The 13568-nt window shown below is 42.8% G+C and overlaps 1 protein-coding gene across 5 annotated transcripts in view; it reads right to left on the bottom strand.

Annotated features, from left to right (window-relative positions):
- agrn (agrin) overlaps positions 1 to 13568 on the bottom strand; it is a 264104-nt gene that overhangs the window by 30111 nt on the left and 220425 nt on the right. For 3 of the 5 annotated variants that reach the window (XM_075476038.1, XM_075476039.1, XM_075476042.1), the window contains 7 exons: positions 12375 to 12767; positions 10253 to 10378; positions 6821 to 6862; positions 6349 to 6476; positions 3668 to 3782; positions 2373 to 2492; positions 1838 to 2224 (listed from right to left, as the gene is read on the bottom strand). In XM_075476038.1, coding sequence (XP_075332153.1) covers positions 1838 to 2224; positions 2373 to 2492; positions 3668 to 3782; positions 6349 to 6476; positions 6821 to 6862; positions 10253 to 10378; positions 12375 to 12767 — 1311 coding nt within the window. The remainder of the gene's footprint in view (positions 1 to 1837; positions 2225 to 2372; positions 2493 to 3667; positions 3783 to 6348; positions 6477 to 6820; positions 6863 to 10252; positions 10379 to 12374; positions 12768 to 13568) is intronic. The other 2 variants (XM_075476040.1, XM_075476041.1) reach the window with 1 other exon arrangement.

Raw genomic sequence — 13568 nt, 5'->3', positions numbered from 1 at the left:
TTTTTTTCTCCCAAATTGCTTTTTGAGTTTAACAGAAGGTTAAGGTTGAGAGAGAGTTTTTTTCACCCACTCTCAAGTGATACACATTCTCAGATACACACATTCATGAAACCTGTATTTTTAAAGCCACTCAAAAATATCATTATCATCCATTCTCTCCCCTGGGCTCCTTTTCTCTCTGTCCACCTGTCTTTCTGTCTCTCTCTGAGGACAATGGCAGCTGATGAGCTCCTTCTTTTCTAATGGCTTGATTTATCTGGGGGAGGCTGTGTGTGCAGTCTGCGCGTGAGTGTGAGTGGGAGTGTAGATTATTTTAGTTAGCCACTCTAACGCAAAGACACCGAGTGATTCTCAGCAGCTAATCCCCATCAAGGCAATTACTGTCAATTATCTTAAGATGCAGCTGCGTGAGGTTGCTGCTCATTCCCCAAAATCCCAAAGTAGGGTAAGTGGGAAGAAACAAACGAGAGTTGTGTTTCTCAAGATTTATGATTTTCTCTGCGAAGCTGATTGGATTGAGTGTTACCTCTGGGGAACGGCCTGAGATGCTAAAACTGTGTGAATTATTAGACATGGCTCCGAATGGAGTCTACAGGGAAAAGAGGTTACGTCTGACTCACTCACACATCACGTCTTTGTTCTTGAGTGAAAAGAATAAAAAAATAAAAAAAGGGCATAAACCTGACATTCTGTCCGCTGCTCTGTTAACTCGTTGAGCTTTATATCTCTCAATAAATCCACATCTGTAACCACTTAGCACATAATTTACATAATTCAGCACTAACTGAAAGTCATTACTCCCACAGCCATTTAATGTGTCACCTTGCACTCACTTCAATTATTCAGAACTGTAACATGACAGAGGAATCATGTATATTTTTTCTTTAAAATGATTGTCTCGTTTAATAAAACAATCATTTCAAGTTTCACTTTTTTTTTTACAACGGAGTGTCTGATACTTTGTAACTACATTAAAGCTTTAAACATTTAAAACTGTCAAAACTTAGGATTGGTACAATGGAAAGTGAAATGCCTGAATCTCTTTAATGTTAGGCAATGAGGAGTGCTTTGAACTTGCTACTTGCAATAGTATAAAAGAGGAAATTATTAGAGAAGTCTGATTTAGGTGATCTTCATTTTTTAAATTAGCTGTTTGAAGTGAGACAGAGGCTGTGTTTGAAACCGCATACTTCTCCTACTACTCCTACTACTCATACTGACTTTTTTCCCGGATGCATACTAGATTCGCCGAAATGTTGGGTATGCATCATGAGGTTACTACTCATACTCACACTACCCAAGATGCAACGTAACGTGACGTCACCGATCGTTATTTTCTGTCAAAACGGCAGTTTCAAGCTAGCTACAACGAGGGTAGGTTCACTTCCTGTTTTCAAAACAAAAGCACCAATTGTATCGTAATGGCTTTCCCTATGATAAAAGGCAACGGGTATTTTATTTTGTGAAAATAACAGGAAGTGCGTTGCTCACTGCGGCTAGCTTTAGTAGCGCCGAATTCGTGGGAACAAAATTGTAAACAGCCGGTATTTTGTCAGGTTTTCAACACGTTGGGGATCTAAACGACTTTAGAGTTTAGAGCTTAAACGAAATCAGCTTCAGGCCGTCTGATTTCGGCTCGGGCAGGAGCGAAATGCATTGTGGGTAAACGCTCTGCATGCTGTCTGATCGATGAGTATGCAGTATGTAGTATGTAGTATGTAGTATGCAGTTTCGAACACAGCCTCAGACTTTGATTTCAGACCAGAAATAAAGGGTGAAACGTATAAATGTGTATATACTGTATATACATGTAAAATAAAAAAAAAAGCTGACTTACCTTTCTCACACATTAAGCCTCCTCGCCCAGCCGGGCACTTGCAGCTAAAGTCATTCCCTTCATCCTCGCAGGTGCCCCCATGGAGACAGGGGTGGGAGTCGCAGGGCTTTTGATTGTTGTGGTGAGGCCTTCCTCCAACTCGGGCGATCGTGGTCGCCGGCGGCAGAGTGGTTGTCGCAGTGGTGGTGGTGGGGAGTGGTGTGGTGACTGGGGCTGCGGTGGTGGTGGTACGCCTGCTGTTGAAGGGCCTTCGGGTAGTGCCTGGCGGGCGACGTGTGATGTATGTGGAGGTTGGTGGAGGCCTGGTTGTGGTGGTGGGAGCAGCTGTGGTGACTGCCGCTGTGGTGGTGGTGGTAGTAGTGGTGAAGATGGGAACAGAGGACGGGCCTGATAATCAAAAGAACAGAGCTGGTCAAGTATGTTGATTGTGTGGTCCTGAGATTTCCTATCCAAGACCTGCACCACCTTTGATAAGTAAGACCCCCTTTGAATCTATTAAACCTTACACACTCCTGTTAAGTCCACATTATATTACCAGAATTGATGAATCTTATATTCTGATGCTCGGGCTTCTTCACAGAGATGCTCGTGTCTTTGGAGGCCTTTAACTGTTTCAGGAGGGCTCCTTCGATGTCCTCCACAGTGTATTTTGTATCTGCAATAAACAAGAAGTAAAACCACTCAGGACAAGGCCTCTGAGGATCACTCTGAAGCAAATGCAGGACTGAAGATTCTTTAATGGTACAATGAATATATCCGACAGCCCTGTGTATGACAGGTGGAGGGTCTCCACGGACCACTTGTCCTCCAACTGTCGCCTGTCCAACTTTTTTCCAGATGAATCGCTCTCATAATGTTCGCCACAGATGTTTGTTTTACAGGCCAGGGAGGAGCACTACATAACAGCAACCATTGCCTCACATGAAGGATATGAAGGACACTAAATGATGCTCATAAAAAAAAAAGAATAAAGAGAAAGGAGAACGGAGGAGGCTATGCTTTTGTTTGAAACAAAAGGGAAGTTGAGGACAAGTTATGGCTTAGCTACCAAATCATTTGGAGTCTTGACAAGTTAAATGAAAAATTAGCTCTTTGTAGGCGTAGAAATCTGTCAGGAGTGAAAATAAAGGCCTGTGATTATATAATTAACAATAAACTCCTTAAAAGATTGAAAAAATGCCAATTCATTTGAATAACACCAGGTTGCAAACCTATAATGAAAATTGTTAGGTGTAGTTCACATGTTGTAAGTGTACAGACCAGGGGCCATTCTAGAGTCAGACCTTTAGGGGCCCTTAGCCCCTGATGAAAAGCAACTTACACAACACTGCCTTGCAAGTGTTCACAATCCCAGCTGAATCACACAATTCACTGGATAAGAACAAATAATTACCTATGTTTGGTACTTTAATTTACACTCTTAATACTTTTTTTTAAAAAAATGACTAGAAATTACTTCTACACAACTTGAGCAAATGCAAAAAATGTTTGCAAACCTATTCCACCCCTTTTATTCTGGCAAACTCCTATGCAAAAATATACCCAATATTGAATTCAGAAGTAACCAAGTAAGTAGGACTTTTACTTCATACAAACCCTAAATTTAAATTTAAAGACCAGACATTGGACAACACCATGTACCCCAGTCTCAACAGTAAATGTTTGGTAGTCCATCACAGACAGGGGCAGTTACAGAGCTAAAGCCATGTTTAAACCTGATATGGTAGTTTATTTTGCATTAATAGCTTATTTTCCTTTAGAAATGGCTCACATATTTCTATTAACAAATTTCTGACATACTTTTTTTTGCTCTACTGAAAGATCTTTTACCTGGTCTGAAGTAGGACTCGACAATGGCCAGGATGGAGTTGCTGGGTGCCAGGTTGCGGACGCGAATGCTCAAAAAGTCTTTGTGCACCTGCGACTTCCTGAACAAGTCGCTGAGCTGAAGAAGAGAGGAAAGAAGAGGGAGGAGAGAAGGGACAGAAACACGAGATGATAAATGAGGCTGGTAATGAGCCCGATGCTTTCATTCCACAAAGCTGTACACTATCTCCAAGGAAAAAAGACGTCTGCTAAAATTGGTTTGTAGAGTATAAGGCCAATGGGTGTGGGTGCACAAATCGACATTTAGCTGGCTGCCGTGGCATTAATTTGAAGAAGAAGTTTTCCGGAACAGCGAAGATAAATGTCATGCCATCCTGACATTCTGATTGGTTTTGTTTTTCGATGCCCCCGCTGTGTGTATGATGTAATGGCCAGAAGAGTTTTATGAGGAGGTTTGCCTTTTTTTCTTTAAGCTTTAAGCTTGCCTTTAGCCTTGAATCTGCACCAATATTCTAATGAAAAACTGGGCCAAAAATGTTCTATCTAGAACTTAAAATAGTTACATCACTCAGTGTTTGCCTGTTGTTCTCTCCTCGTGAGCGTGTGGTTGTGGATGACTCACATTCATAGAGTCAATGAAAAAAAAGGAGAAATCCTTTGCATCATTCTCATTTGAGCTGCTGGTTAAAATCACAGCAGCCACACGCTCGAGTGGCCATTTCTGTTGCTTACACACTCCCCACAGATTTGACTTAAGCCAGTCATTGTTCACAAAGGGATTTTATACAAAATCCACCCATGATATCATATTTCTTAGACAATATTCAGACAATATTCAATTTCAAATTGTGTTGTACATGCTTTCAATGTAGCATCTATCATGGGGGTTTCAGACACAAATGTTAAATAGACTGAATTCATAGTGTTTTACACGATATGCCATATTATTCTTTACATCGAGCACACAACTCCATCATTTACACACATTTCAGTGAGCACAATGGGGGAAATGTAGGGCTCAGTATCTTCCCCAAAGACACTTGGACTGAAGAAGCTAAGGATCAAACCACAGCTTTCTGATTAGTGGATGGTACGCCACCTCTGAATGTGGTTAGCACCAATGCAAAAAGCGGCTGATTTGGCCAGTAACACTGATGATTCAGTACATTTAGCTAAGCTTGAATATTCAGCTTGGTAATGATTATTTCCTTCATGCACTGAACACTTCTGATTTGTGGATTGAGGTGTGACAGCAAAGAAGGAGGTAAAATCCTCCAAAGCTGGATTAAGGATGGAAGTCACGGTGGACAAACTCTCCTGTGAAGACACAGATTTTTCTTTCCTTTCCACTTTTTTTCACGTGTCCTAATTCCTCTAATGTCGTCAAAGAAATGTACAATTAGATTCTTTCGTGCATAAAGCCTACCATATGATTATGTACGTACACATATATGTGTATGTCTATTTTTTTGTAAGTAAAGCATGGGCTCAGTGTTTGTGCTGGAAGATGAAGTGGGGGTGGTTGCTGTCAAGTGGCACACCGGGCTTCAAGGGACGTGCAGGCTGAGAGCGTTAATGAGGACACGCACACACGCAAATCGCTCTGAGGTAGAAGATTAGGTCCCAGTGGGGGTTAGTGACACTGATTTAACAGCTGGTACAAGTGTACTGTGTAGACACATACACACACAAGTTCCTATTTCATCCAAGGAGTGAAGCCCTGGCTTGTAAACAGAGACATTTGTTCAAAGGTCTGAGCTCCACAGAGAAAAAGGACAGTGGAGAAAGTCAATGGCATGGGCCAAACTGTGATTACTGCTCAGGCTCTGTGCCTACCTGACTTTGGCTTCCTAACAGTAACTGGCATTGTGTAAATCTAAACTTATGAATCTCATATCCACAAAAAGAACTTGAAACGGTACTTTTAAATATTGTAATGTGTCTGTCAAGCAACTTATGGATCATTCTTTGCACAAGTGTTATTTTTTTTCTTTATAGCAGTCTTATCAAGCTTGAGGAGCATATTTTAAAGCCAAAATATGTGAAAATTCTTACTTAAGAAGCCCTTTATGAAAGGAAAAAAGTAATGCTGACAATACCAAAGCATATTGTCAAAAAGAAAGAAAACCGAAATAGGTCTATATAATATGAAACCAAAATGAAGAACCACAGTTCTGTAAAAAGCCTCATTTTCATTTGATGCACCTACCTGGGTATTCAAATGGTGTCATAATCCTTTATAAGATCACCTGATATAACAGATTGCCAATATGTCCTTTTTTATTAAAAATCAAATATCAGTGAGGGCATGTTGTGTCCCTGTGATATGATGTAACACTGCAGTCAGCAAATACCTTTTTCATCATTGTTATTTTTCTATCAGACATCTGACCAGAGAAATGACTCCAGCTCAGTGTGGCAGAGTATAACTCAGCAGCTTTAGAGGTGTCGAGTCTGTAAAGTGTGCAATGATACCTTCCTGAAAGAGCTGAAAGAATTTGGTTCGTCTGACTCTCAATGAGGAGTTTCTTTGTACCATAATGCTTTGAATGTTGTTTCAGAGGCTTTTGCACTCTTGACGAGAAAATTCTTTGAAAAAGAAAAGAACTGCAGCCAGACTAAAAATCAGGAAACCCTAAGAATTGACTAAAATGGTGGTTGAGTTGAACTTCTTTGGTACTTACAGCGCTCTCTATGCTGCGGGCCGTTTCTCCAAACAGCTCCGACTTTGGGTCCTGCATCTCTGGTGTGTAGAAGATCTCCTGGCCCTCCACCTGGTCCAGGTGCAGGAAGCCACTGAACTTTGTGGTGGCTGGAAAGAAAGGAGGTGAGGAAAGATGATGTGATACTGAAAGCATGCAGTAGCTGAAACCACCTTCTTCTATCACTCAGTTCCCGCTGCTTTCACAGAGCTCTTTTTGGGGCTGTGCCAACTGTGGGTTAGTGATGGATCGTGTGTTTGTGTGTGTTTGACGGGGGAGGTTAGTGAGTGTGTTGCTGATCACACGGGAGGTTTACAACAGACTGGAGTTTGGCTGTTAAAGGTGAAGGTAGTGCCGGTGGAGGTCGTGGTGGAGGAAGAGGTGAAGAGTGAAATATGAGAGAAGAGAGGAAAGAGACAAAGGAACAGAAGGTGGAAAAATGGCCCAGTTTTACCAGATCGAGACTCGTCCCAAAAGCTGGCTGTGGCATGGAGAGCTGGGTAAAAAAGACAAGAAGTTAGACAGACACACAAACACACGAAGCAAAACACAAGGCAGGCACACACACACACACACACACACACACACACACACACACACACACACACACACACACACACACGAGAGAAAGACATAAAGAGAGAGCCTGCCTGTGTAACCTTGGGAGGTCATGTTGTCCAGCATACATCATCTCTCTATATGGTTTTTCATACTGCTGCCAGTGAAAAGAGGGTTTGAAATAAAGCTGAGAGTCAACGGGATTTGTGCGCGTGTGCGTGCGTGCATGTGTGGGTTGAAGAACGGAGGAGCGTGCAAGGCGCTGATGCCGGGTTTCCACGCCGCTCGTAATCAGCAGAACAAATTGCCCAAATCAATCATGGCTGCCCCTGCCTGAGCAACGGCAGTGGGAATGGGAAGAGCACTTGTATGATTATCGTGAAAGATAGTCGTAATTGTCTCCTAATAATGCCGCCAGACCGATGACTGACACAGTCTAGTTAGAATTGCGTAAAAAGGACAGTAGACACTACTAACACACTAAAACACACACATGCACAGGCATGGCCTCTCCAGTGTCCCCACTTGTCCTTACAGCACTTTCACGGGCAGCACAGGTCGATTCATATGTGACTGTGGCCATAAAATAGAAGCAAATAGCTACGGTTTGGCTGCTAGGAAAAGGGTAAAGAAAGTGTGGGGGGCAGAGAGTGAGATCAGACTTTTAATCTGAAAAGAAGACAAACATCGGAGAGGGTGATTTTCCAGCCCACTGCCATGACGGATGTAAAAGAGAGGGAGAGAAAAAGAGTGATAAAAGGAGGGACAGAGCTATTTGACTATCAGATTCTACTGAACTGTATAATGTTATGGATTTATCAGACTTCCCTGAGCATATGGAAGAGTTTACAGTGTCTGGAACTTGGTGTGCCATTAACTCTCAACTTATCTTTTGTGCCATATGAATGCAAATTGCCATGTTTAAATGTAACACATGTAGGCCTGAAGGGATTTTTTCAAAAGTTTAAAAATAAAACCAAAACAACAGCTTTTTCAACAACAAAAACAAAAACAACAGCTGCTTGAATGTCCAGCCCGTACTGTTCACACTCAGCTTTACAGCTTTACAGAGACAGAAACAATAAAAGAAAAAAAAGTGTCACAGATCTGATTCACCATTTGATGTCTCAATGAAACGTGGAACATGAACAACTATTTTTTTTGTCCTGCGACAGGCGTGCAGATGTCAATAGACTGGATGGTACACTGAGATGGCAGCCGAGGCACGAGGGACGTGTCATTTCACTTCTAATGAACGGAAGATCGGCTGAGCCCATCTCAGAAAAAACGATCTGGTGTATTGATCAACCAATCGCGCTGCCTGCTTTTATTGGTAACACTTGAACTGAATGTAGTATTGATCGCTGGTGTGCTGTCATTGTTAGCTGTGATAAATATTTACCATCTTTTGTTGCTTTGTAATAACGTTTATCTTCCAGCTTAAACCTGCTTCTATTATCTGATTGATTTGAGGTTGGAAGGCCAAAATTCTCCATCAACACAACATTGTATGTTTCACCTCTGTTCAACCATAAATTCTGTAAATGGAACAAGTGGCAGAAGACTTATCTGGCCTCGTGTCTTCACATCATGTTGCCACTGCAAAGTCTGCTGGTTTACTGAGAGGATTTGGGACCTTCAACACGCCAGAAATGCAGCTCCACGCATTAATTTGTAGCCTCAGCTCTTTGAAGTCATGACCTACAGCTCCCTTGGGAGCCACAGAGAATCCCTCTATTCACAATCAGTCAGACTACCGCTACTACGACAAACCGAGACAGGGATGGAGGAAGAGAGAGCAAGAGAAGCAGTGGGGAGAAAGAAGCCCTTTATCTTTATGAACTGAGTGTGGCAGAAAGCACTGATTGGTACAACAGAATTCGTCGGCCTCTGGTAGTCTCTCGACTCTCCCTGTGCTCAGCTCCAGAGAGAAATTAACTGATGCAAGACTAGACTGAGATTGACTGGGTTCAGGGAGAGAAAAGAGTGAGATACAGCTCAAGAAGGAGATAAAGAGCAGCGGCACAGACAAAGACAAAAATACATGCGTGTGAGGGGGTGAATAAAAGGAGAAAAGGAAAGAGGAAAGAAGAAGCGAGAACACAAAATATTTATAAACTGAAGCAGAGTGCCATAAAATATCAGATTGCATAACACTGAAACTTTAAAAATCTTGATAAAGACTAAGAAAGTGACACTAATTAGGGCAGGAGCATATGACTATCATCAGTGTCAAACTGTAAAGTACCGTCAAATTAGATTACAAATATCAGAATTAATGTTTAACTGTACGTGTTTTTCCTTTGTAATTTCCTGCCACTTGCTAATATGATCATTTATATTTGAGGAAAGTGTTTCACAAAAGCACTGCTGCAGAAAAAAAACACCTGTTCTGGTGATTGGAACCAGATGGTATCCTTCAAACTCAGTCTTTCCAAAGGAAACATTAAATACAGATAGATATTGTTTTTAAACAGACTAACAAATTGAAGCTGAAAACGGATACAGAAAAGAAGTGCCTTTCTGCACCCAGGACATACAAACTGTCTCCCCCTTCTGGCAGTGGCAGTAATCACAACAAAGTGTAAATATACAAAAAGCAATCCATCTTTGTCCTTGTTTTTTATTGCCTTCTTTTAGAGATTATGATCCTTCCCCATGAACTCTGGATTTCTTTAACATCTGGAGACTCCAGACTAGATGTTGTGGCCTGCTCTACCTTTATTCCTACAGGCTCATCTCTTTTGTCCAATTCCTTTCTCCTTGTCTCCTCTCTCCTCTGTCCTTCTGCCTTTGACCTGGAAATTAATCTCAGCGACACATTTTCAACTTCCCACAATTCTTAGAATACACCCTAAAGAGAGAGGAGCAAGGAGCGAGAAGGATTGCTGGCGGTGCTAAAAGCGAGGATACACCGGTGCGTCCTTTTTGACACCCCACATGTGAGAGAGGCATGACATGTAAGTCTCACATTTAGAATTGAGTATATATGTTGTCATAAACACTTTTAATACTTATCTGACAGAAATAGTGAAATAGAGCAGCGGGCTGCAATAAGAAAATGTGTCACATAAGATATTTAATTGTTATCGATTAAAACGCTCGCTCCAAAACAATGATGTAGTTTGAATAAATCAGAATTTTAAACTGTAATTTTAATAACTGTATATGTTCTAGTAAATGCTGTCATTACTAATGAAGACTGCTAAACCCCTAAAACATGTTTCACCTCGTGGAACAACGCGCAATACACAGGAGACAAAGACACAGAGAGGGAAGAACAGAAATATATGTAGCGGGGTAGAGAAAATGTTTCGTATCGACTTACAGGGGCAGTTGGAGCCCTCTGGGGTGCTGGATGGTGTCTTGCCATCGGGACAGCAGCCGAACTCTGTGTTGTCACAGGATGACCTCTCCTCAGCTGTGGGTACAGAGGTACTTGCCACCGTGGGAGCTGCGGGGGGGGGGACATATAATTTCTCATAGCAATTCATGAAACTTCAGAAAATTCCGAAACTCACATTAGCTTATCTATGAAAACCAGAAGGGAGCCTAAAATATGAGCTAAAATTTGTAGACTCCAGAGACAGGTGGTATGTTTAAAAAAAAACAACTAAAAAATGTCTAATTTTGTGCCTTTTTCTGCTGGTGTTTGTGTGTTTTCAGCCTGCTGGCTGGTGACTGAACACTAAAAGAGGCATCCATCAGGGGTGATTATATGGCATTTTCATGGGCACTGATTTTACGGCTGGAACTCATTTTGTCAGTCAGAGAACACTTAATGGGCACTGTTGCCAGTCATGTCACACACAGAGCACTTTAAATGATAGGGGAGTGTGATAACTGCTCACTGCTGACTGGCTGACACTTACCCTCAAGGCGTCCCAGCAGGGAAAAAAAAAAAAAAAAACATACAGTCATGTTTGCTTTAGTATCACAATATATCTGGCAATCTTTGGACATAAAAGACATAAAAGTGGCCGGGCTTTCTCCATCTGAGGAATGAGAGTGCGTAACAGCAGTGAGCCGGCGTCTTTGTAATGATGGTGTCGGTGGAGGGGGCGTCCTTCTTGAAGCGGCGCAGTTTATGGCCGCACAGAGATTAGAAATAATCGGAGAGGCAAAGAGCTAGCGGCTAAACAAGTCGTAAAGACGTCACAGGCAGCGGACGTCCTGCTCAAGGACTTGTGGTCAAGGGATGTGAGTGGAGAGGGGAAAGGAGAAGGGAGGAGGACAGGGTTTATAGGGCATCTGCTGGCGTGTGGTCTGCAGATTTACAGATGCTGGGTTGAAGAGGGGAGGTCTGGTTGGGGAAACAGGGCAGTGCACAGTGAATAGCAAGGGGACTCCAGTGGGAACTATGAAAGCTGTCACGCACACATGCACACACACGCTAACACACACAGATAAGTGCAGATTTCAAAAGAGCAGGGATACAGAAATGTGCAAATATACACATTCTGACCTATCTACATACATACTCAGATAGTGATACATGCAATCTGAATTGTACAAATTTCCGACTAACATACACATCCGTGAATAAAGAAACACACTATTTCATGTTGAAATTTTCACTTTTGCCTTGACACTCACATATTTGTTCACACTCACAGACACAATCAAATCCACGCAGCCACAAGAATACATGAGGTCTCTAATGCAGACAGGCTACACGCTCCTGAGAGAAGGAGCAGTCAGAGGGAAGGGGGAAGAAGAGCTAAGGTGGAGCACGCTGGGCGAGGCCGTTCCATCAGCCTAGGAGCAGTCGGGCGAGGAGGTTGGATGGATGGAAAGGAACATCATAATAATAAAAAATGCACTGATTGAAAAGTCTCAGTCACCCTTTGTCGTCTAAGCAAAGGCCCAGGAACCGAAGCAGCTGTTACAGATAGGAGGGCATGTTAGGAAAGATTTGAGACTAGTCATGTGACATAGTATAGCGTTTCCACACACACTCACACCTCAACCTTTCCAGTCACATCAGCCTGTCAAGGCAGGCTCCAGGGATCCCCGGATGCGGGCCAACAGTTTTATCTATCTGGCCTGCTGAGGGTGTATTTTACAGAGCCTGGGTTTGTTTTGCGAGCTGCTAAGAGCCAGCGCGCCGGTGCAATGGGAGAAAAAGCATGGGTGATGTGGCAATAGTGAACCATACAAATACATTCTTTTCTGATTGAAACTGACATATACATCTTATACAAATGGTAAAGACACTGACATTGTCTTCATACGGATTTTTCTTCCCGACGTGCCTTTTGTGTTTGCATACAAATACAGAGACCCGTGTCTATTTTTAGTTTCTAATTAACAGATGATGGCATGAATGTGTTATGATGTCAGCTAAGTGTAAACTATGATTCTGTCCAAACCATTCTTTGAGGCTAAAAACCCCTCCCACACAACCCCCAAAGCTTCATGGATAATGAAGTGAAAGAGCAGGGATTTACCGACAGGCTCATCTGCCCCACTGGCCTCTGATGGGGTTCCACTACCCGCTTCCTCTTCCTGCCCCTCGTCTTCATCGACCTGGTCGTCCCCGCTTGGCTCCCCGCTGCCTGAGCCCTCGAATGAGGTAGCGGGAGTAGAACTGCTGCGGATGGAGGAGGTGGTGGTGGCAGCGAGGGTGAAGTGGAGGTCGTTGGATCGTGCATGGCTGTGGGTATGGGTGGAAAAGGCAGCGGTGGTCGGAGGCTGCTCGGTGACCTCTGTCTTGACTGTTACTGGAGACGGGATGGCCCACACATTATTAGGTTGGAAAGGTGCGGCGGTGGTGATGGTGGCTGCGGCGGTGGTGGCGGAGGGGTTGGGGGTGGGTCTGTCTGCCGGTTCAGGGATGGATTCTGGTGGAGGGAAGGGGAGGAAGCAAGGAATGGATGAATGACTGAGAAAAGATGGAAATGCTTGATTTTGTTTCACCTAACTATGCAGCCTCAAAAAATAACAAAACCTCACTAACCAGAAAAGCCTTCCAGAGCCACTGAATGGATGATTGCCATCTAACCTAACAATTTCAAATTGCATGAATGAACACACAAGCATATGCAACCCCCTGTTTGTAAAAGCAACCTCTCTTAAAAAAAAACGATGTTGTGAATCTTTAACAAATCTGAGTGAATATGGAACATGAAAAAAGATGACATCCTGCAATTGGACTTATATAATGTTCTTCCTGCAGATGAGTTCTATTTACCCAACAGGGTTAAACTATTCCAGTTAGTAAGTGCATTGTGAGTATTTGCACTTGTGTAGGTACCCATATGGCCTGCATTTGAGTGCACATATGCATGTTTTGGATGTTGGGTGCTTGTTGTGCCCAAGCCTATAAATTATATATCCATATTCAAATGCTGCCCTGCAGAAGCAAAGCTTTAATCACCAACAGCCAGCGCCTACAGTGATGAATGATTGATAGAAATGGGGCAAAAAAAGCCAGCTTTGCTCTGCCTTCAAAGACGTCAGGCTGCTGCTTGCGGAGAGCACGAGCATCCGTCAACGCCACCACAAGCACACTGCTGTCAACAGATGCACACAAACAAACATACACAAACAAGCAGCCCCCCTTCAAAAAAGAGAATTCAAATGAGGTAGGGAGAAGAGCCTTTGTGCAAAGAGACCATCATCAACTATGCAAAAAGCTCTGG

This window comes from Odontesthes bonariensis, chromosome 10 (assembly GCF_027942865.1).
Source record: "Odontesthes bonariensis isolate fOdoBon6 chromosome 10, fOdoBon6.hap1, whole genome shotgun sequence".
Taxonomy (NCBI): domain Eukaryota; kingdom Metazoa; phylum Chordata; class Actinopteri; order Atheriniformes; family Atherinopsidae; genus Odontesthes; species Odontesthes bonariensis.
Note: the sequence above shows the minus strand (reverse complement) of the source record. Positions and strands in the feature narration are given on the sequence as shown.